Here is a 26,080-nt window from a genome sequence, read left to right on the forward strand (position 1 = left end):
AAAAAAGTTTACACTTTAACACTTATGGATTAAAAAAAATATTTTAAATAAAAGTAGTGGCAAATGTCAACAACATTAAAAGATTTGGAAATGAACGTATCAGCAATGTGAAGATTTGAAAATGAAAAGCCATTTTATGAGCAACTTTGATATAATTTTTAAAGTTACCTCATTTTCAGCCAAAAGTTGATTACGATAGGAAAGGGTGAAAAAGAGAATACTCAAGATTAACAGATTTTGAGTTTTTCAATTAGGATCTTTAATTTTGAGGCACTATGAGAAAGAACAAAAAACAGACCTTGGATTGAGTTCAATAAATAATTTATATCACATCATTTAATCTCTTTTAAATGGAAACAACACTTAAGTTTTATGTTATCCCCTCAAAGGACGAATTGTAATGATCCTTAGCGATGTTTCGTGAAAGGCATACACAAAATAATGAAAACTATTAATTCTGAGCTAAGGAAAAGTTTAACAAGAGGCTGAAGATCATCATTTTAATTTGGATCTTACAATGAAATGGCCCAAACATGAATAGTTATATTTGCATAACTGATGCTAATATTTCAGCATCATTCTAATTTTAATAGATATAAGGTGAAAGCAAGCAGAGCTTATTTGAACAAGAGCCAGTCACTTAAAAGTTCAGGTTCTCACCTATACAAACTTGTGGGGAGAAAAGCTTCCTAGGCAAGTTTAAATTCTGAGAAGAAACTGGTACTTTTTTTAAAGAGTAATAATATTTAAGTTTTAACATTTAAGTCAACTAAGTCTTTTAAAAATTAATGCATTTCAAGAACAGCAATATACATTTACTTCATGAATAAAAAATAAAAATCCCAGAATTATGAAAAAGGTGGATGCTAAGGACAAGACACACAACAGAGTAATAGACAAATACAGAGCCTTATTCTGAAGCCACTCAAAGATCCAAACATCTAAAATAAAAACAATGTGCTGGGAAAAAAAGACAACCTAAAAAGAAAAAAAAAATATTTTTTTTTTCGAGAAAACATTTGTTTAGAACTCCAATAATCTTTTGGTTACTTAAAATCTTTTTACTTATATATTTAGCCTAATCCCAAAGGAATTTAATTTAAAAAGCCAGTGGTGCAACATTCATTTTTAGTGTCACATTTCTGCTACTCTTTACTTTCTTTCAAAGGTTCTGGGGTAATGTTTTATTTTTAGAACTACTGTATAATTGTGACATTCACTTCTAACTTTACTAGTCTTTATAAACATGGCATATAACTATATACTAGAAAAATACAATTAAGTAGTTTTAATAAACAATGATGGGACAATCAGTTTGCCAAATAACTTACAATCATATTAACCAGTACTGCTAGTTATGCTTCTCAATAAAAATAACCAACCAACAAATAACTGTCCCAAAAAACATAAACCAACCCCATCAAAAAAGAGAAAATAAAAGTAAATACATTAATTGAGAAAGCAAGGTGCTACCTGGAAAAGAGGGCTGGGAGGAATGGGAGTTTGCACCAGATAACCTTTAAGATTACTTTCCAGCTCAACCATGTGATTCTAATAAATTACAAGATTACGGTAAATGAAAGAACATCAAATATCTAGAAAGCATAAACTATGTTCTAAAAATAAAAAAAATTCTTCAACTGTTTACAGGATATGAATTAAAATTATAACTAAGGGTTCCAAGTGGAATTGCTAGGCCAAAGAGATTTTCATTATGTAAACAAAAATCACCAGAAATATAATATGAAACAGACATTTAAAACTGTCTCAGGTAAGAATTTGTCCTTTTAAAAGCTAAGCCCTCCAAATAGATAATTTTAATCATCTGATACATTAGGACTGAAAACATTTCAGCAAGGTAAATACTTGATAAAATAAAAATCATTATTTTTTATAATACTATATCCAGAAAAATCAGGTCCTCAGATATAAAATTTGGCCTAAAAGTAAGTATACCAAATTGTTCTCTACCACTGAGATTTTAACTAAAATATTTTCGAATTAGTAGATGAAATTTAGAGTTAGAAGTCTAATAATAATAACAACAGTGTTATGAGATCAACTGCCAGAATTTGTCATTTTATTACTCTTTTCTATGAGCCTCCATACTGGACTGCTTACAGAGTTCATCAAAGCACTTGGAATCAAGGATCATCACTTCTTTATTTAACCAAAACATAACAATTCCCAATAAGAAGTGTTTTGTAATTTATGCCAAAAATACCACGGACGCCACCAGAAAAGCAATGTGCTAAGTGCTAATTAGTAGCCTATTCATTTTAATTAAAGGTCAATGGATCAGGAAGCCATTATAAAAGTTTTGATCAGTGCTGGTTTTACACATCTTAAAAACCTCTATAGCTACAACTTATTAAAATTACTAACAGATCTACAATCTACAAAACAGGTAAGGTTAACTAAGTCAAACTTAAATTTCCTTCCTTTCGTATGCTCACAATATAAATTTAGAAAGGAATGTTTTAAAACCGCAGTAATAAAATCAGTTCATTAAATAAAGATTTATCAGTCTATTTAACAATTTAAAAAAAAAGTACCTTTTCTATTACTATTTAAGTAGTTAAGGACTCTAAAAAGTCAAGTTTTGCCAGCTCTCTTTTATATTGGATAGATTTTTGCCCTAGATGACCTTATAGTAATTTTAAAAGCAAAAAGTCCAGACTAAGACAGTGTAATTTCTAAATTTCTTCAATGTGCATTGTATGGTATTCACATTAATAAACTACTACTGGGTCAGAAAGAGGGAGAAGAGGAAAAAAAGAATCTCTCCTAGTCCAGTTAAATTCCTTCCACTTCTAAACAGTGTAGAAAACAAATGTTTTAACTGTGTTACAATCTGAAATAAATGTGGATGAATGATATACTTGAATGTATGTTCATGTATAATTTTGGCCTTGAATTTCATGACAGTGAATGGACTAAAGTAACCTGAATAAATGTGCGTAAAAATTTGAGGGATGAGCCATGATGAATCATAACAAGCCCCATCTCCAACATCTGGTTTTAATTAAATATTGTATTTAATATAAAATGGTAAAGAAGGAACTGAACAGAAAGCATGTTACTTAAAAAAAAAAAAAATGCATTCTAGCATTTTCAAGACCATCATGGAGAAAAACAAATTTTTACAAATGAATAGCGGAGACTCTTAAAACTAAAAATTGTGCACAATTTTTAGAATAAAACTATTCCATAAAGTAAACTGTTCAAACTAAGAAGTACATTATTTTAAGTTGAATACAATCCTTCAATATAATAATTCTGGACACTAAAGTCAGCTTCCACATGAAATCTGATGTTCTTGCTTTCCCTTTTGTGGAGTTCTCCAATATCATTATTCTACTCTGACAGTGCTAGTAGTGAATGGGAGCAAAACAGAAACCACAAATCTTTAAAGGTAAACTGAACAAGTAAAATATGTTATATTTTATAAATTCCGGGGCAGCAAAAATGTTCGAAGTTCTCTTACGACAAAACCTGGAATAGATCGATGAACCATTTACACGTGACATACTATGTAAAAATAATTGCTGCTGATTTTTAGGCTATGGATAATGGACATAGATAAATATAAAGATAGATAGACATCTATTAGATATACACATAAACACATACATTGTATATAAATTATCAAGATACCGACTGACAATATCAGTGGTTCTTTCCACATACGTACATGCCTATGAAACTACACTGTCAGATCAAGCTCTGAGTTACCTCTCTGTTTCAAATGGATTAAAAACATCAACAACAAAAACAACGCCAAATGTATCTTTAATAGCAAGTGATCACAAACTTACATATTGAATATACCATGACAATGGAACTGCCTATTTACTAATCCCAAAAGAACTTTATGAAAAAAGCCCACAGATAAATACAAATTCCTGTAAACAACAGTATTTCCCCTTCAAAGAGTTTTTAAAACTTCTATATTTGGGATGTCTTCTCTGGATATGAATGGAAGATTTCATCAAACAAAAATTTAAAGTATTGTATTTGATCTACAATGCATGTAACCTCATTATAATTTGGATCATGCTGTGTAAATATACTAACTTCCTTCTGAAAGTTAAATTCCTTAAAAAGCAGTTAGGGTGAATTTTAATATTACAGTTATTCTACTCAATATACATTCTACTGAGACTGACAGTTCTATTCTAAAGCAATAATACTCTTCATTTGATTTTAGCAACATGTTATTCCTACTCTGGACAATAGGTAAAACAACAATTACATAGTGAATCATTGATATTCTTCCTCAGAAAGCAGAAAGAACCTGCAAATGGGGTAGTGGGTTTTTTTTTTTTTAAGTTGTCAAATAGAAAAAAAAAAAAAAATTGGGAGAAAAGTCTTTATTCAAATACTTCTAGTACAACCAATAGAAAAACGTCCTCCCTGCAAAAAAAAAAAACTCACTAACGCTATACTGCCTTAAAAAAAAAGAATCAAATGACGCCCTTGAGTATTTCTACACTTTCTCTTCACAGCAGCCTCAGAATTAGCTAAAAATATAAAGCATTTTAATATCTTCATAAAGGATGACTTTTTAAGTTAAAATTCCAACTACTGTACTTAAAATGAAGTTGCTTTCATAAAAAAAACCCATAAAATCAGCTTAAAATAAATTTATTGTACAATACAAAAAGTAGGTATACTGGAAAATAAAAGGTACATTAATATACAAAGCAAATAAAAGAAAGCTAAATAACACAAATGGTTTAATCCAAACACTAAGATAAAATGCACAACATTTATGCTAAAAATAAAGTATTTCAGAAAGGATATGCATTTCAAATGAAATGTTAATGATGAAAAAAAAGAAAAACAAATATGCTAACTTCAAAATGCTTGAATATCAAGAATCAGTAATGGCAAAAAACATTAAATCCAAAAATACTGGGTACTATACAAGAATTTTATTTGAAAAGGTATTTAAAATACTGAAAGAATCAAAATAATGTCTTTAAATCCGGCAAAGGTTTTCCTTTTTTTTTTTTTTTTTTTAAATAAAGTTTGGGGGCCTATTCACAATATCTTCCCTCTTCTTCCATTTATACCTTCCTACAAAAATTTCTGGATGCTCATCCTTAACAAGATTCTATAAACAAAGTAGCGTAGGTAACCCTACTCCATTGGTAAGTGTATATTTAAGCCTTACAAACATAGTAAGTGGCACAAATTAACATAATTTTGAAATCTATACAAATATGGACACAATATGAAACATTAAGTTTCCATTTTATAAAGTAAAACCTACCTCCAAATGAAACAGTAAAATATAACAATTAGAGCACAGGGGGGAAAAAAATAAAGCCTGTTTTGCAAACTATAAATTTAGACATTCAGTTCCCCAAAGCACAATAGCTCTGTGAAACTAATTCGAATGACACTGTTCAAAGGTGTAGCAGAGGTAAGGCCTTCAGCCACACCATTCTCACATAAATGGCCAAACCAGAAGCATCCAGTTAGGATATGCATCTGTACATCAGAGGAACACTGAATTAGCCATAAAATCCTTGGTAGTATCCTCTAAAACCTAACGTATAATTATTTAAATATATGTTTAATACTTCAGTTAGGCCAAAAGACTTTTGACCAAGTTTGGAAAGGAACTTCTTTTCCTAATATCATAGTTCCCAAACTCATATAATCAAGACTTTCTATATCTGTATTTGCACTAGCATCTAAATCGTCCAGGAAAAAACTTTTTGCTACACTACAATTACTTTTATAGACTTTACCCTACCACATGTATGCCATGATACTAAGAAACTATCAAGTTCTCCTTCTGACCTCACCCCTGCCCTCCAAAATCCTGAAGCTGCGGGAGAACTGTGGGGAGAACCAGAGAAGTATACAGAGGAAGGAAGAAGTGTGAATAGGTCCTACACAATTTTACAATCACTTTGCCAAGACTGACTTTAAACATTGTGAATTATTTGAAATCAGGTTGTGTAGAACCTATAGTCCTTTTCTTAAAAACAAGTTTTGATTCTCAATATTGCATTTATATAACCAAACAAAAGGATTCAGATCTAACAGGCATTTTAGTAGCATACTAACTACCTTCAGACTGAATTCATTTCCTAAATACTCTAAAAGAATTCAAATAAAACAAACTTTATGAGATGTTATTATAATTTATCATAGAAGATTCATTAGCATTTGTGAAATTATTAAAAGCTAAAAACCAAGATTCACTATTCATATTTAAATACAACATGGAAAAAGTTACGTGGATATTACGAAAATAAAATTGTCCAGGTAAACATTTCACTTGAAGACACTCCCTGTTGCTCCTTCTGAGTAACCATTATAGCTTTTTAACAATGAAACATGTCATATTACATCTGAAATTCTTTGGCTGGAATGCTTTAATAACATGAGACACTCCTGTACATGACAATTCTGACAGAACAAAGGAGTTGCAAAGTGAAAACACAAAGACATTTTAAAGTGTTTGATAAAATTTTAAATAAATTTTTAAAACTTTAAAGCCGAAAAAAAAAAGTTAAAGCCAATCTATTACTAAAAATAGCACAATATCTTAAGCTAATTTTATAATCTACTGCTATATTAAATAATTTGGAATTTATTATTAAGTCTTTTTATTTTTGTATTTAGCTCTATTGCTACTAGAGACATCATGTCAGTTTTAAAACTGGAAAAAACAAAATGGATGAAATTTGAGTTCAGTGTGTGGGTTTCAGAACCAAGAAATTACAAATTTGTTACTATGTTAAAATGGGATTATCTTACTGCATATATAGTTAAAATTTTAATTACACCAAGAAAAATTTTTAAGAAATTTCTCCTTTCATTTTTTTAAAATAAAGCAAATTTGCTTTATTTACTTATAAATACTTTTAAAAAGACTGACAAATCCACTTTTTAATCTATTAACTTTACACAAAGATTAAAAGAAAAAAAAGCTTTATGGCTCCAGCACCCAAGGTTGAGAACACAAAAAATTCAAATAAATATAGTATGCCAGAAAACTAAAGATGTTTGAAAGGTTAAATGAAGAACATTCTGAAACTAGAACCCATTTCTTTAGCTTTTCTCTCCCAGACTTTCCATTCTATATACTACAGTTGTAGAGATGTCCTCATTTGACTCAGGTGACACTTTTTTCCATACTGTCTCTTTTAAAGCAAGTTCTTGTTGGAGACTTTCATAGTCCAATGGTCCAAAGGAATGCTAGTTGTTCAAGCAACATACATAATTTATTAGTGCACTTGAGTGAAGAAAGGTCCAAGCTATAAAACGGTATTTTTCAATGAATGTTATTAAAATCTGTTAACATTTTCACCCACCACCATCTGATGTTTTGCTCCATGTTACTCATGTTGATGCCCATGGAAGTTTCTATTCTGTCGGCTTTGCATAATTCTCATATATTATTAGAAGTTACTTTGATTGGAACTAACGATAGGAAAATTTACTTAGTAAGCGTTAAAATTTTTTTCTACTTATAAGTGCTTCATACATCTTAGCTTCAAGTCTAGTTAGATAATTTTACTCTAAACATTTTCCATTTGGGATGCAAAGAAATTTAAATTCAAAACGAGTCCTTTAGTGCAGTGAACAACAACAAAGACAAAAAAAAATCTTGTTCCTGGAATGTGAGCTCTGACTCCTTTAAAAAGGAGTATATATGTGCAAAAATATGAAGCCAAACACACTGATAACAAATGTTACCTTCAACTAACAGTGTCAGGAATATTGCATTAAATATTGCATTTCTACAGCAAAATACTTCATCTATCGTGACCTATATAAAACTTACTATGAAGCTTTGTCAGGTCTCTCACTAATACTATAATCCTTTCCCATTTACGTATCAATCCACATCAAAATAAACTTCAATTTAAGACTATAACTGACAAATATTAAGAGTAAAAACAGGCTTTCTCTTTATAGCATGTAGCACTTTCCAATTTGTCTTCTTTTAACAGAATCAATTTTTTAAAATATTGCTTAAAATAGCAGAAAAATGGGGGAAGGGAGAAACCCCTGCTCCTAGGCTAACCAGTTCCAATTTAAATAAAACAGTAATATTTAATATCTATGTACTATTGGTCCAGGATGATAATGTCAATAATTTTTTTACACTCATTTGTTATTAGTAAAGATATGAGGCCACTAACAAACTAAGTTTTACTTAAACTGGTGAACCTCATTTTCTCTCTCTTAAAAAAAATTACATAATAATCTAAATAAGAATTTTGCTTACCCTTTGATCACCACCTTCTCTTCGAGGATCAAGTTTTTTTGCAAAGTGTCTCAAATTATCATAGTTATGGAAATTACACAGAGAAACAAGATCCTATAATTAAACAAAACAGGTATAAGAAACTGGCTAGTCATTGGCTATTGTTTTTTCACATTTTAATAAATTACATTAATACTGTCCAACTTAACTACTATCTCATGGAAAGGACCACTGCGTGTTAATAAAGCAGCATGATGCGTCAAGAAGAGAACTGAAATTAGAATAAGAAGACGTGGGTTACAGATTTTGAAAACACTGCTTACTAGCCTGACCCTAGGGCTCCGCCACTCAAATTGTTTAACTGCCGTTTCCTGTAAAATGGGCATTATAATAATAGGCCACATGAAATAATTTTTCTATCAAATAACTATAAAGCTGCACAAAAATATAAAGAAATATTCTGGTTATAATCTATAAGGAATCCAATGTCATTCTCTAGTTTTTGTAAAATATGTAAAACTGAGAAATAAACTGGAATTTTAATTGAGAAAGTCTGCAGAAAAAATTATACTTAGTGCAGACTATAGGAAGTAGTAAATGTAAATAAAACCAGAAGATAAAATATTAGCAAGACTTGGGTAACAACAAAAAATACTGAACTAGGGGCTTCCTTGGTGGCGCAGTGGTTAAGAATCCGCCTGTCAATGCAGGAGACACGGGTTCAAGCCCTGGTCCCGGAAGATCCCACATGCCACAGAACAACTAAGCCTGTGTGCCACAACTACTGAGCCTGCGCTCTAGGGCCCACGAGCCACAACTACTGAAGGCCGCGAGCTACAACTACTTAAGTCCATGTGCCTAGAGCCCACGCTCCACAATGAGAGAAGCCACCGCAATGAGACGCCTGCACACTACAACGAAGAGTAGCCCCTGCTCGTCGCCACCAGAGAAAAGCCCGCGTGCAGCAACGAAGACCCAAAAGCAGCCAAAAATAAAAAATGAATAAAAATAAAATTAAAAAAAAAAAAAAACTGAACTGGTTAAGAGTAGTAATAATTTTAAATTGCAGTACTTATGTCCTCAAAAAAATAAAGACTTTTAAAGGTAGTTTATGGATAAAGATATTCAACCATGCCGATTAAAGATGACAGTGTAAACTATAATACTCTTTCATTTATGCTGGAATTTAAATGACTTCTCCAAGTTTAGCATCTTTTGCTGAGCTTTTGGAAACTGAAAACTAATTATAACCATGAAAATTAAAATATGAGCATCAAACAAATGTAATTTGTAATTACTGACGATGATTATATGGGAGCTGTGTGGTGGAGGCAATTTAAAGCTCCTTTATGAACATGTCCATGGCTACTGAGTAACTGACAGACTGGCAGTGAGAGTGCCAACAATCAATAAACTCTGGAAAAGAGTAAAAAAGTAGAATCATCAGATGGCTCAACTTATATGATCATTATTTTCATTAAGAAAATATGCTTACGTGACAGAAGTGAATTCCCTTAACACTGTTGCCCATCTTGTCCAGGGGAGGAGACCAGCACATCATGCCCATGACATTGGGGACAACTAAAAGAATGCCCCCAGCAACTCCAGATTTTGCAGGAAGACCAACCTGAAAATAATTTGAAAAAAATGGACATTCATGTTAACATTTTAAAATAAGAAAAGTTATGTCCAACAATAAGGGAACTGGTTAAAATATTATGGTATATATATCCATATAGAATTCCAACATTAAAAATGTAGATATGTATTTATCAACATGTTTATAATATAGTAAATGAAAAGAGTTATAAAACAGTTGGGATATATTTACATATAGGAAAATATGTGAAAGATATACTCTAAGGAATTAAAGTAGATTACATCTAAATTGTGGGGCTATGCACATTTTTTTTATTCTTTTTGACTATATTTTCTTATTGTTTTATAATAAACATGTATTGCTTTTAAGTATGAAGTGATTTTCAAAAAATATTTTATGACTAAAACAATGAGAAATTATCTCTTCTTAGAAGATTCTCTATTGTATACTGGCAGAGAAATTCTAAAGAATAGAGATAAGATGGTACTAATTCAAATTAATCCTCTTCAAAACATTTAAGCTTACATATATAAAATTTGACAATTATGATAAAAGACAAAATTAATGTCATCAGGGAAGTGTTCATTAATGGCTAACTAACCATTCAGACCTTTTACTAGAAGTAATCTTGCACAAAAGTAACAAAACAAAATAATCACCTGAATGGGACCTACCAATTTACAGGGAATACCACGGACAAAGGAAGGGACATAATAAGCAAACCAAACTCTAAGAAACTTTACAGGAAAAAATGACCTAGTTTTTTCAACCAAAATAACAAGAAAAAAGAGGTTAAGGGGGAGACTAAAGATTTAAAAAATAATAATAGAGACACAACCAATCACAATGTATGACCCTTATTTGTAATCCAAGTGAAACAAATTGTAAAATAATAATTAAGATAATCCAGATAATCTGAATATTGACTAAATATTTTTTTAAATGTATTTTATTGAAGTACAGTTGATTTACGTTATTTTCTGCTGTACAGCAAAGTGATTCAATTATACATATATTCTTTTTCATATTCTTTTCCATTATTGACTAAATATTTTGATGATATTAAAGATTAAAATTCTTTTCAGATTTTATACATAACAATGGTGCTGTGTATTTTTTAGAGTCCTTATCATTTAGGACTATCATTTAGGACATACTGAACTATGAAAAGGGTGGGGGAATTAGGTGTAATATAGATGAAACAAGATTGGTCATGAATTGATAATTACTGAAGTTGAGCAACAGGTAACTATTTATTTACTTTTATTGAAGTATAGTTAATTTACAATGTTGTGTTAATTTCAGGTATACAGCAAAGTAATTCAGTTATACATACATATATATATATATTTTTTTTAGATTCTTTTCCCTTATATGTTATTACAAAATATTGAGCAGAGTTCCCTGTGGTATACAGTAGGTCCTGCTGGCTTTCTCTTTTATATATAGTAGTGTGTATATGTTAATCCCAAACTCTTAATTTATGCCTCACCCTCTTCCCCTTTGGTAACCATAAGTTTGTTTTCTATGTCTGTGGATCTATTTCTGTCCTGTATATAATTTCATTTGTATCATTTTTCTTTTAGATTCCACACATAAGTGATATCATATGATACTGGTCTTTCTCTAACTTTAAATGCATCTATTTTTCTATTTTTAAAATTTTCAAAATAAATTTTTAGGGCATTATGACTAGACTAGACATAGAACGAAACAAGAAAAGTCTATAACATTTCACAACAGAGCTTAAAGGAGTATATTTTTGTTAAGTTTTAACTTTAATATACTTTAAGTCCTTTAAAACACCTATGGCTGTAACCAAAGATGTTAAACATCACAGTTATGCACTCCTTCTGAACTTAAAGAATTCCTGAGGTATGTAATCACCATAATATTAAACATTAGCAACTAAAAGTAAAGTCTGTACTAAGCCTGTACAGTGAAATGCCTTAAAAATAAAAGTGATAAGGTTCTATAAATTAAACTTCAAGTTCTTAAGAACATGTCGTACACTGCTTAACTCTAATTCTTACCAATTCTGTAACAAATTAACCTTGAAAACAAGCCTCTCTAAAATTAATGTACAGCTCTAGAAGCAAAGTTCAAACTGTATTTTTAAAGGAACTAGTCCAGACTAGTTTCCTGCCAGAGAAATTAAGATTAAACAATTACTTACATGGAAAGCAAACTGCCCCGAGAAATCATACATGCCACAGGAATGCATCAAACTGAGTGTATTTCGAACTGCTTCAGGACTCAGTACTCTTTCCCCAGTAATTGGGCAGAAGCCACCATTAGCCAGTGTTGCCGCCATCACACTAGCTGATTCACATGTTACTTCGATGGAGCATAGCTAAAAGGAAGGAAAAACTAAATTCTGAAAATTTAGCCTCACATTATTTTTAGTAGTACAGTTGACCTCTAAGATAATCTGTGTCATCTGGTATTTCATACAGATCTGAAATATTTCTTCCAAAGGGATAACCTGATGACACAGAAAGATTTAAATGTGAACAATGTTCTAGCCCCTTTAAGGTTTATCCTAATTTGCCCAGTTATTCAGTCTTTTAATGGCAGACCTAAGATAGGAAGAGCCAGCTCCTAAGCACTAAGATTTGTAATTGCCTCATGTGATGTTCATATTTGCTTAAATAGTAATGCTTTCTGTAGGATACACAAACATAATTATTTTTAACTCAACAGGGAAAAAAGAACCGAGATTTTTAAAATAAAGCAACATTCATCAGTATTATGATAGCTAGCATCTACATGAGAAACTGCTACTTTAAGAAAAAATTTACTGACATCTTGCCTGTACCAAAACTCAGCATCCCCATACGGCAACATGCAAAGGACTAAAGGAAAAAATCTAAGACAGTTCTAGCCTACATGCTCTGTGTGCCTAAAACCAAAATGTTACATTTTAAACCATTTATTAACATTCAAATAGTTATTTGATACTGACTATGGGTGCTAGATATACTATAATGAATGAAAAAAGTGAAGTCCAGGTACACTGTAGGGTGAAATTTTTGCATTTCAATATAATAAAAATAATGGAAATAGTTTACCAAACCAAACCCAAATTTACCCATAATACTAAAACAATAAGTAAATGCTATATTTTACTTTTCACTAACAGTAACCAAAACTGAGAGGAAAGTAGAAGAGAAGGAGAAGGTAGGAAGTAGGAAGAAAAAGATATGACAGTTCTCAACTTATAATTTTCCTTTCTCATACCAAGATCTTTAAGAGGCACAAAGGGGTTTGGAAATAGCAGTAAGGAAACTAACTAACCTCAGTGAATTTGAAAACTGATTAGAAGCCACTTTTTGACTGACTTCCACTTTTGCCTATTTATGTTAAAACCCCTTCCCTATTTCTTCAAAAATACAGAATCTACTTATTATACGGACCCACATAGCAAAGACATAGTACAGGTGATTTAATTATGAAAGGCTTCCTAAAAGAAGACTTAAACTCCAATGACCAATTTCTACTTTATAATTAGTATTAATGGAAATTTTGTTTGTCATAAGGTGATACACTTTCAATTTGACAAATCGCAATTTAAGAGTACTCTCCTGGTAGCCTGACAGATGTTCAGTTAGATGCAGCCTTTCTCCAAAAGAGCAAGTAAGTTTTCTATGGCTGTCTCTTGATTTTTGCCCTGAAGTATAGAAATTTCACAGTAGATTAGTAGCACCTAAGCTATGACAGCCAAAGTTAAATACATGTACCAAAGGAAAAGAAACATTAACATATGGAAGAAATCCATATAGGCTAGGGAAAAAATAAGGGACACTGGATAAAAAGTAAATATGACACTGTATTTCATATAACATTTTATAGTTTCAAAGGAATTTCACATACATCTCATGTACTTGTCCAATGTAATGCAGGAAGTTAGGTCAAGCATATGCTACAGATAATGAAACCAGGGTTCAGTAATTGAAACTAAGTCACATGGCTAAAACTAGCCAGCTTAGACTGATTTTCTATTGATAGTCTGGATTCCCAATTCATAGTTCTTCACAATGGGCAAGTGACAAACTGTGACCTGGACTTCCATCAAAATCTACTTGTTACCAGCTTTCCTTATATATTCTTTACGATTACTAAAAGGTTACCTTAAAAAGTAAAGGCAGGCAATGTAAAGTAAAACAGAAATTAACAGTAATTAATGTTACTACATAGCTTCACATTACAAACTCATCAGAAGCACCAATGGCATTAAATCTGTAAGAATGAACTGAATTGAAAATATGGGGGGAAGAGAGGGATGTCCAGGAAGGCTATCTTGAGTTCTATACCACAGAAGATTATGTAAATGGACACCTCCCCCATGAATATGGAAGGCTACTCTAACTAATTGGAAAATCCATTATGTGACATTGTAGAAATGAACTAAACAAACTGAGAAAATGCCACTTTAGAATGTTGAATATGAACCTTCTGATAAAGAAACAAGTAACTCCTTCAAACAAAATTTTAAAACTAAGAAAACAGAGCTCGGTTTATAATAAAGAGAAGCCAATAGCTGGAGCTGTACATTATTTTTCATGCTTCTTAAATATAATATTTTTATAGAAAAAAACATTTCCCTGTTACATTCTGAGACATCACTTTTTAGGAGATACAGACACGAGACTGCCTTTAACAAGGACATTTTTTCAAAAGTCAATGGGAAATGTTATTTTCTCTCTGACTAAAGCCAAGATTTCAGAGACATCTATATTCTGCAAAATGTGACACACCCATTTATGTACATAATTCATACAGTTAAAATAAATTACCTGGAAATAGAAGTCTAATATACCAACCATGTCTGTACCTTCTGGAAAACACTGAAAAAATAGAAAGGCAATTAAAAATATAGGCACACGGGAAAAAAAAATGCACACAAGTAAAAGATACATGGAGATTAAATTTAAAATATACACACGTTTCATTCTAATTGAGAACAAAATAGCACACAACCTATAAAAGGGTGCAAACATGAAATAATGAGGAACAATAAATCAAAATTACACGACGTAATTATCTAGATTTCTAGATACCAGTTTAACTGGGCTGGCAATGATAAACTGATTCATAATTCATGAACCAAGTTACTAGACCAGCCACTTAAAATTTAAGCCCACGTGCCTTAAATTTAAAAATCAAGTGTAACCAGCAATAGTCAAGCGTTATGCTTTTGAAAAATGGGCCAATCCTTACACAAAATTTGCATTACTATAACTAGTCAAATATTTGAATATTACCAAATACAAATTGCTTGAATATTAACACTTTGATAGTATTAACTCAAGAGTGTTTTGCAAAAACCTCTGCACCATAGTCATAGATAGTTGCTTAAAAGCTATTGTTGAGTTTTATTATACTTCATGTATTTTAATAAAATTGTTTATTTAATAAATAAAATAATAATTTGAAATAGAAACAGAATTTAAAAACCTTTTTTTCTTTTAAGTAATATCCTATTGCAAAATTTCGATCTCCACTTTCTCTTTCAGACTGAAACCTAAAAGAAAAAAAACATTTGCTCCATTTATTTACTTTCTGTAAAAGCATGATTGTTCTGTAGGTTAATTTGTATAGCAAAGTGCAGTATAAAGAACACTGACCTAAGAGTCAAGGCTGCTGGGTTCCAGTCCCAGTTCTGTCAACAGGTTAGCTATGTGGCCTTGGGCAAGTCATTTAAGTAACAATTCTTTCTGCCTTAATTTTCTCAGCTGTAAAAGGACTGAAATGAACTAGGTCCTTTCTAGTCTTCGTATTTTGTGAATAAAGAAGCTAATTTTTAAATTATCAAATATTCAACTGTTAAAATTTACTATTAATTACAGACTCTTCTGACTCCCCACCAAAGTACACTAAATAGTCAATTCCAACTGAGAGAATCTATGGAAATTTCACTGAGAGAGAGAGACATGAAATGGACCTTACAGCATTTGCTGGATTAATAAATTTCTGGGGGAAGCCGAGGAAGTGGCAAATATTATACAGCATGAACAAAGTTATAAAAGACAGGACTTCATTAAAGCATGGCAAATATTCTGATGTATCTCGGAAAACAGTTTCATGGAGAAGAGTGGAGAAATACCAAACCAACAAAGGAGACTAGGACCAAATTATCAAGACTGATAAATGCTAAAAAATGTAATGGCTACTGATTACCTTCAAAATGAAAGCTTGAAGGCTTTCAAACAAGTTACCTTATCAGATCTACATTTTAGAAGGATAACTCTAACATCAGTTTGGGAAAAGGGAAAAAGAAAGGATGAATGATATTAGAAGACTACTGTAATGAGAGCTATAGGAAGCCTTAACTTAGGTAGTGATGATAGGAATGTAAGGAGAGGTATGATCAAACATGAGATCAGTGGACAAGTCTTCCGACCTAATAGGAAAGAGGAGAAACAGGGTAAAGTTTGGTACAAAGTCTAGATTTCTAACGTAGTCTACAGAAAGGATGGCAATATCAACTGACATTGGGATCCTTAGGGCAACAAGCAGTTTAGTAAGGAAGAGAATGAGTTTTGATTTAGACAGATTTTATCTGTGGTACATTTGAGAGCTCAACCTGTAAGAGTTCAGAAGGGGGACTTCCCTGGTGGCCCAGTGGTTAAGAATCCACCTACCAATGCAGGGGACATGGGTTTGAGCCCTGGTCCAGGAAGATCCCACATGCCGCAGAGCAACTAAGCCCATGCGCCACAATTACTGAGGCTGTGCTCTAGGGCCCGTGAGCCACAACTACTGAAGCCCACGTGCCTAGAGCCCGTGCTCCACAACAAGAGAAGCCACCACAGTGAGAAGCCTACGCACTGGAACAAAGAGTAGCCCCTGCTCACCGCAACTAGAGAAAGCCTGCGCGCAGCAACAAAGACCCAACACAGCCAAAAATAAATTAAATTAAAAAAAAGAGTTCAGAAGGCTGCTGCTGAAAGAGGAACTGTGCGTGACACTCTTCTTATTACTGATCAGGGGTGGACAGCTCCTTCTAACTGCACATTTTCGTATTTCTATGGTCGGGAAAAAAATGTTGGATATGGAAAAGTTCTTGGAAATGAACTTGTCAACTTGTCATACTTAAAAAAAAAATCAATATAGTATAGATAAAGTACTAACAATTCAGCAATGATCACAGTGCCTACCACATAGTTCTGTTCATCAAACATTGTGTTCAGTACTTACTATCCAATAGATAACAGGAATACAGAAATGAATTCGAAGATACTCTATCCAGGTCTTAAGGAAGTCAGAGTCTAATGGTGATGACGAGGCAAAAAGAGACATAGAATCACAGAATAAGTTCAATAAAATATGGTAATAGAGCACAGAAGGAAGGTGAGATGAGATTCATAAAAAACTTCCTGGAAAAGATCCTTAAGCTGATGAATAAAAGCTGGTAAGGCAGACGAAATACAAAGCATCACCTAGTTTAGGAATGGAAGGAGAGGTATGATCATGCCTCATCACATTTCCTTGTGATTAGATAAAGCTTAAGCATCCCAAAACTGCTTAAGCTTTATCTAATCACAAGGAAACAATCAGACCTATTCAAAATAAGGAATGTCTACTACAGCCCATGGGCCTAATGTGGCCCATGCTTTTATAAATAAAGTTTTCTGGAACACAGCCTCATAGTGTTTATTGCTTGCTTTCCTACTGCAACAGTGGAATTGAATAGTTGCAACAGAGACCATATGGCCCCCAAGTACAAAATATTACTATCTGGTCCTTCACAGAAAAAGTTAATTCCTGTTCTATAAGACAAATGGTTGGTACTCTTCGAAAAAAGCCAGTTAGTAAAATTTTAAAAAGGGTCTAGGGTAGGGGGACTGTTCTATTTTAAAAAGACATAACAAAAGTTATGCATGACACTGATTTGTTCCTGAAAAAAATAAAGGCCATAAAAGGCATTTACAGGACAGTTGAGGACATTTATATATTGATTAATATCGTATTTTAAAATTAATGTTAATGTTCTTAATAAATGTGTTGCTGGCATTGTGATTATAAAGGAGAATGTGCTTATTCTTAGCACACACATGCTGAGTAATTTAAGCGTGAAGTAGCATGAGGTCTACAACTTAATTTCAAACAGTTCTGGAAAAAAAAACCCCACATACATTTATATTTACACATACGTACATGTATATGTATGTAGAGATACACACTTATTTTAAACTGTCCATCTAAAGAGAGAGACAGGTTGAGAAAAAGCAAATGAGACACAATATTAATCAGAAAATATAAGTGAAAGATATCAGATTTTCATATTTTGTCTTTGAACTTTTCTGTAGATTTGCAAATTTCAAAATAAAAAGTCGGGGTAAAAATCAAGTTAGCCAGGCACAGAGAGATTATGAGAGGTAAGACAGTATTTATAGACAAAGAGAAAACTGAGAAAGTGCCAGTCACTTAAGGTAAACTTAGGGTTTCTTCTAATTCCATGATTTACCACAAGAAGTTTATCAAAACTAGTTAAAGCATTTTCAGTGTCCTCCCTCAGGTAATTTAGAAATCATACATTTCTCTCTAACGATCAAATTCTAATTATTTATTCACTGAAGTATACATACATGGAGTCACAAAACAGTATTTAAAATAAAATTCTATAATGTAGATTTTAAAAATTAATTTCAAGAGATCTAACCTATCACAAAAACCTAAATCATAAATCAGACTCACGTTGCATTACTGAATCCAACATACTCATTACCAGCCATCTTATTCAAAAATTGCATTACCTATAAACCAAAATTAGAAAGTATTTTTAGTAATCAAAGAACAAATATAAAGAATGTAGCATGAAAACTGAATTCTATATTGTACTTACATAGTCAAATTTTTCAGCATTATTCACTCCTTGCTGCAAAGAAATGAGACATAAATATGTTAATATAGGGCCCCACCCCAGTTAAGCTTTAAGTGAATATAATATCAAAATTCCAAACTGCTATCATTATAATTAACATACTGCACATTAGTACTTTTAAATCTAGGAAATACTTCTAAGGTAATTCAATATTTACATAAGCTTTTTTATATGTTCTTACATTAACACCCATATGTTGAGAATGGATCTGAATTACAAAGGGAATGCTTTATTTTAAGTATAACTTTTCCCAACTCAAAGTTACAGAAAAGTTTAAATATAAGCTCCTCAAACCCCCTTATCCTTCATAACACCACATAATCTGCTACAATGTATGTTATTTATTTAATTTCACATTTTAAAAAAACTTAAAATAAAGTTTTACCCTTAGCAAAGAATTAGGTATATATAAATTATGGTTTTCAATTAAGAACAATCTACTTATATTTCTAAAATAAACTTAAACCAGTATTAGAGTTAGAAAATGAGTTATGTTGCAAAGCTATCTTTTACAATTCTAGTATATGTAAACATTCTGGATACATTTTACTAATGTAGAGAAAGCTCTACCTTTAATATCTCACTTGTTACAACAATACTTGAACTAAAAAAATTATATTTCATAGTCTAAAAAAATTAGCTACATTTGTATTTAGCATTATGCCAATTCAGAGTATGGAAGATGTATTGTTTCATCACTTCTATTTCTGACATGTTAGCTACTGCAAATGTCAATAGGAAAAACCTATGTAATGTAGATCAGTTCAAGTAGCCAAATGGTTTCATTTTACCTCGGCGAAGTTTACAAAGCAGTAAGTTGTAGATCTGAAATCAAACGTATTAATTGGTGATATGCACCCAAAAGAAACAATACATCTCTAATTTTTAAAACAAGTTTAAAATGAAGTAATTTGACAACTAAAATTGTAAAAACGAAAATTTTTAACTTTACCCTCAAAAACCCAAAACAATACACTTTAAAATTTTATTTGGTGTGGGGGGGGACTTGTACCAGAGTATTATTTAATTGAATAAAGCCAGGTTCATTATCCACTTTACAAGTGGATTAGGATGTGGCTGATAATCTGTGAAACCCTACAAATCAACTTATCTGAGAAAGAATGTGCAATGACATACACAATCAGTAGCTGGAAAGAACACCACACTATTTCATCAAAATCAGGCATTCACAAAGTTTAAACAAGTTAAGAATAATTTAGCTACAACCATATAGTAATCACTATCTATGTATTTTCTCTAAAGCGTCCTTTGACATATTTTTAAGTTTTCTTTCTTTATAATACACCAGAAATCAAAATGTAGAAATGTAACTCCAAAGCTGTTCAATGAAAAATAATTAAAAGAAGAAATTACCAACTTCATTGAACTGTTGCAGTTGTCAAAATATTCCATAGATCCTAATGCTGTAAAATATGTAACAACATTTAAACCACAAAAACCTTTTTAACCTTTGAAAAAGCACAAAAAAACAACTCTTTTGGAAAAGGATGTCAGCATTTGCATTGGGATGTCACATGGATAATTACTGGTTATACAATTAATCAATGTAAAATAAACAAGTTATATTTGAACTTTCATTCTCTGACCTAAACTGTACCCTATAAAACTAATACAAATTTTCTTTGTTTAGCTGTCATGTTTAATTTTTAAAAAAACAAATACTGTCTCAACTCTTGACTATGGTCACATTCTTGGTCTACTTTGCAGCATACTAAATTAAAGTACAATTAGATTTTACTTCTATGCTATTTTAAAGAAACAACTGGTATTTATCAATGTCTATCATTATATAACATTTTGGGTAAGCTACCTGAAATGTCCTGGCAGATTATGTAAATAGACAAAATAAAATATTTGAATGACTGTGTTGACTCAAGAAAGTCTCTACTCAAAACTTCCCAATTTAAATGTAAAAGGATTAATGTTTCTTCTTATTATCTACCTAGAAAGAGCATTTAATTGAAGTCAATAAAATATATTCCCCCCTGTAATCTCTTGGAAAGATTTCACGTTCCCCAGGGATATGTGGGATTTAGTAATCATTATCAGATGTCACATTATTTTAATTATGAAAAATTTACATTATAAAGTTTATGTGCAAAGATGTTAGAAAAAAACACACATACACATACCAAATAACCTAGAGTAAATGCCCCCAGCCCCTGCACCGCCCTGCCAAAGCAAAAACACAAACTGTTAAAAAAAAAAAAACCATCATTTCTCCAGTAGAGAGGTACAGAGGGGTGAAGGAACAGATGTTATGAAAACTGAAGCCAGGAATGGGTAGATGGGGGATGGTTATACTTTTCTGTTTATTTTGTGCATGTTTGAAATTTTTCATACAAAATTAAAGGAAAAAAGTTTATTTGCTAATAACTTTGCACAGTAATTACAAAACTGTTCCTTTAGAATATTTTCTTTTTTTGAAATAGTAAATAATTTTTAATTATTTCATGTATCAGTGGATATTTTCTATTGCTAGAATAGAAGTATAAATTCTCTTACTATTCTAAATTTTTACAGATGTACAAGTTGAGAAATCCTGCTGATAATAGATGAGTAGATGGAAATAGGAAAGACTTTGTTATGGCAATGTACACAATCCTTTACACATTTATCTCATTACATACAAAGGTCACACAGTAAAATATACCCTCAAAAACTACACTTAATGCTCTCATTAACTAACAACTTGATCAGATCCTCTTTCCATTTTGTTGAAACCAAAAATCTGGAAACAACCTGGTACATAAGATTTGTTCCCAGTCACTACAGTGATTACAGTGATTCACATCCTCAATACCATGACCACAATATTTCAAAATGTTCCCTTTTGGTGGTGCCCAAGACGTTTTCACAACATGAAGCAGTGCACCACAGTGAAATTTAGGACACGAGAAGTATATACCTTTTGGAAAATGGGAGGAAACCTAGACCAAAGGCAGGTTAATTTTAAGAAAGGCACCTATGGAAACAGATTTAGAAACTGATAGTCTTAAAACTATCAATGCCTCTTTATCTCTTGGAAAAATATTCCCATGCCCAGGGATATGTTTATTTCAGCTTTAAGTCACTGCACATTATTAGATATCACATTATTTTAATCTTAAAATTACAGTAATTTATATTAAGTATGGTAGGAAAACTTAAAGATAAACTGGACAAAATACAGTTACCAAAATTTCTAACCCATTTACCACATGACTTTTAAAAAGCAAACCATGTGGTTTGTTTGAAAAGGTTAGTAATCAGACCTTGAGATTAGAAAATTATACAAATTTATTTTTCTATAAACATATCTACCAAGTTAAAGAATTTACATTCCTTTGAGGAAAACTTTTATGAATGAAAATTTGACAAAGAAGCACTGAGTTTTAACACTGGCTATTAAAAGAATTAGTAAGTATACTGGAGTAGTTTTATAACCTGTTTATACAATATACTCATGAACTGAATTATGTATTATACATCACAACACAGGTGAAAATATCACTATTAACAGGGACATGTGCCAATAAATATAATATTAATATGACTCATTTAAAGTCAATGCATTAATCACAGTTATTTTGTAAGTAAATCACTTGATTCCATTCATAAAGTATGGAGGTGTAGAAGCAAATTGAAAATTAGAAATCATAGAGGAAAAAGGCACAGAAGAAAGAGGCAAAAAGAGGTAACTAAAAATGATTTTACAAAACATTTGGTTTACTCTCTCCAAAGAAAATGCTTTAAAGCTAAATAATACGTGAGAATTAATATAAATATTACAGGTGAAAAATAATGTTCTAAATCTAGTATTTTCATAGATTAGCCCTAAAAATAAAGTAACAAAAAAGGGAATTCTGTTGACAAATTACCCGCCTTTTATTTGAGGAAAAAAACCCTCAAGCACATCACCTGATATAATCATGAAGAACTGATATAATCATAATAAGCCAATATAATCCTTTCTTATGAATGTTACCAAGTTCAAGGCATCATCCATTGCTCCCCAGAGCCACAAACTGCCTTAAAAATGTGGCTTATAAGCATGTGTAACAGGTGATTGCTAACATGACCAAACTGAACATTACACACATATTAACTAAATTTGTCTTGATTTTTTAATGGAGCATGATTAAATTATTATTTTAAAAAAGAGGAAAAAAACCTCCAATATTTTAAATTCAAAAATACTTCTGATTTAAAAAAAAATCAAGTTCTTCAAATGACAAAAACCAGAAACTACCACGAGAATAGACACAAACATAGAAGACAATGTGACTTTATCTTTAAAATTAAAAAGCAGAAGTGTGACAATTATAATATGTTGTCCTCATTTTTCCACTCTAGCCCTCAAGTTATCAGAAGATCTTAACTTTTAAACTGAAACTAGGTGAGATTAAAAAATTATGTAAGGATGCTGCTATTTCATCCAGAGTAACTGTGCTTTCAAATTTATTTTTACTCTTTCCTTTAAATCAAGCAACCAGATTACCATCATCAAATAAAATCAACTGCATCAAAAAGTATTCCTTTAAGTTTAGCAGCTACCACAGAGAAAGAGACGGGAAGTATAGTACCTTCATGGTTTTTAAAATTATGTGCCTTTTAAGTACAAAAATGACATTTGTTTTTATGAAGGCATTTACCTATATAGTGTTTAAAATTTTAAATATTGGAGTTTTCCTACAAGTTTAGTAGTTAAGAATTTATGCAACAGGTTCCTTCTGTCCAAATTCTCCTTTTTTACACAATCTGCTAATCCTTTTGAACATTTGCTCTGCCTCTTCCCCCATTTTCCTGAGGACCACCATCAATCCTACAAAGGAAAAATATCAATACTACAAAATTATGAAATAAAGTCTTACTAAAGATTCTAGTAATTTGTGTGTGGGGAGGGGGAATAACATGAGGGGAATGTTTTAATAGCACCATAATAAAGTTCTGAATTTTTAAAGAAAAATATAGCCTTAAGGTCATCAGCTAAAAGCTAAAAAACAGAATTCGCATCTAATAGCCATGGTAAAATGGCCACATTTTGGGTACTCAAAGCACAACCTCCTTGAGAAGAAGCCTAGTTCCTTATGGATAGCAAGCACTGACTAATGTCCAAAGAATGACTGTATACACTCACTGAAAATTAGATTTACTTTTAATCCAATAACTGGTATCTTCTGTAAAAGTTAAATTAGGAAAATAAAATGTCTGCCTTTTGGACAATATAACTATGCTAGGTAAAGACAAAATGTCATCAAGAGAAATAGCAAACATCTACATTAAAAATGGCAGAGTGAATTTGAATGAATAGCAAACAGAAAATTGGGAGACTTAGCTCAAGCCCAATTCTACTGCTGTTAGAACCTATCCAGTCTGTTTCCTCATCTTATCTATTTAAGGAGTAAGAAGGAGTAAGAAGGCTGAGCTTGAAAACTCCTTCAGTAATTGAAGTTTTATTACTTCAATTTCAACTACCAATTCATCAATATTATGTGATCATATAATCTGCAGAGATCACAGATAGTTATTTATAAAAGTTTTGAATTCTTTTTTAAAAAGTCCAAGAAAAGTATTACATTCTGGGACAGTCAGTTTTACACAGAGGTATGTCAAGCTTATCCCTTCAAGATTTAGATGAACTTCATTAAAAAAAAAAAAAACCCAAACCAAAAAAACCCCCCAAAACTTGTGAAACAACTTCTAAAAATAAAACAAAAAAGGTCAAAGAAACTGACCTTAAATATGAACCGTATCCCAAAGCCTCATTTCCAACTGTCAGTAAATTTACAATTTTTCTAAATTTAAAAACACTGATCAAATTTGTAAATACAAGACAACTTAGTTAAATGTTTGCACAGTTGGATGTAACCACACTTATGCTGTGTATGTGTGTTTTTTTAACTGTTTCTAAGTACTCATATTAATGTTGCTCATTGTATAGTTTATGGCTTGTGACTAAACATCATATCATGATGTGATATGACCAGACATGCATTTCCCACATGCAGCATTTCAGTGTAGTATATTAAGCCCATGAATCATTAAACAAAAGATGTTTAACTGCATGCAGTTAAGCAAGACTTCTATTAATCATTTACATATGTCCCTTTCTTGAAAATACTATTGGTGTACTATGTTAATCTTTTTCCAGTGTAAGAGTTCTTAAACTGAGATCCATGGGTCTGTGAATTCCCTACAGTTTATATAAAATCATGGTATGTGAACATTTTTTCTGGGAAGACCCAAAAAAGGTTCAGAACCATTCTAGTGGTTTTCTCATCAAGCACTAATACATATTTTATCATAACTTTCCTTACCTCTAACTTATTTGTTCAAATCTGAACAATTATTAATGAGACTTTTCTCTCATCACAGTATTTACTGAATTTCATTGTAAGGGCCCATTTACTGGTGTATACCCCATGTTATACTGTAAGTTGTGGCATGACTGTGCCTAGTACATATTCATATTATTTTCTATAATAAACACGTAGTTTCTTTCACCTCAAACAGACAACTTTTCTCTTATGTAAAACAGTGACAACTAGATTATAGTGGGCATAGCCTAAAATTAGTTACATTAAAAAATAATACTTGTCTATAATATCTCCATCACTAGAGTTACAAGGATTAAGTGGGCCAGTGCTTATGAAGCATTTGCTCTAAAATAACAACATATATATTCTTAAGATAGTACTCTTCTATTTTAAAGGCTTTTCTCATGAATGAAGAAAAAAATTCATTAAAGTTAAGAGAGGATTTCTAGCATACAAATTAGATGAATTTTTATTAACTGGGCCAAGGGTATAATTTATATTCAAACATTCCTTGTGTAACCAGGGTATCCCATCTTCAGAAATGCATCTACAAAGGCACATAGCTATGTTTTTTTCAAGCATGGAATAGATGTGCACAGATTTACTGAAGAAAGTATATAAATGTTCCAAACACAAATGAAATATAATTGAATACCAATGAAACTTATAATTAGAAATTAAAAATCTAAGCAGTATCACAGAATAGAACCACTTTCAAATACTTATTTCAATACATTAGTGTTTCCAATTATTAAGGCAAACTAGACACTTAACAAAAGAAACAAAACATACCATGTAAACCAAAGAGTAGGAAAATAATGTAACTTAATAACTGGAATAAGTCTTATTTAGTTATTACATGATTCAAGTAAAACAAATGAAACAAGTTCAAATGAAAATTGTGATTACAGCTTATGAAAGTATAAAGGACTTGAGAACAGTCAAGGGTAAATGTACTTTGTTTTAACACAAAGTACCAGAACATTTGTCCCTACATATGCTGATGACAAATATCAAACAGTAACACGCTGTTACTT

General features: G+C 31.5%; 1 protein-coding gene across 1 annotated transcript in view; it reads right to left on the bottom strand.

Annotated features, from left to right (window-relative positions):
- Positions 1–26,080, bottom strand: part of GLS (glutaminase) — an 80,307-nt gene that overhangs the window by 25,725 nt on the left and 28,502 nt on the right. Inside the window, 7 exon segments of the mRNA XM_024733670.1 lie at positions 8,258–8,350; positions 9,732–9,863; positions 12,013–12,189; positions 14,633–14,683; positions 15,294–15,360; positions 18,537–18,595; positions 18,685–18,717. Coding sequence (XP_024589438.1) covers positions 8,258–8,350; positions 9,732–9,863; positions 12,013–12,189; positions 14,633–14,683; positions 15,294–15,360; positions 18,537–18,595; positions 18,685–18,717 — 612 coding nt within the window.

The sequence above is a fragment of the Neophocaena asiaeorientalis genome, unplaced genomic scaffold (assembly GCF_003031525.2).
Source record: "Neophocaena asiaeorientalis asiaeorientalis breed wild unplaced genomic scaffold, Neophocaena_asiaeorientalis_V1.1 scaffold24, whole genome shotgun sequence".
In the NCBI taxonomy this organism is placed as follows: domain Eukaryota; kingdom Metazoa; phylum Chordata; class Mammalia; order Artiodactyla; family Phocoenidae; genus Neophocaena; species Neophocaena asiaeorientalis.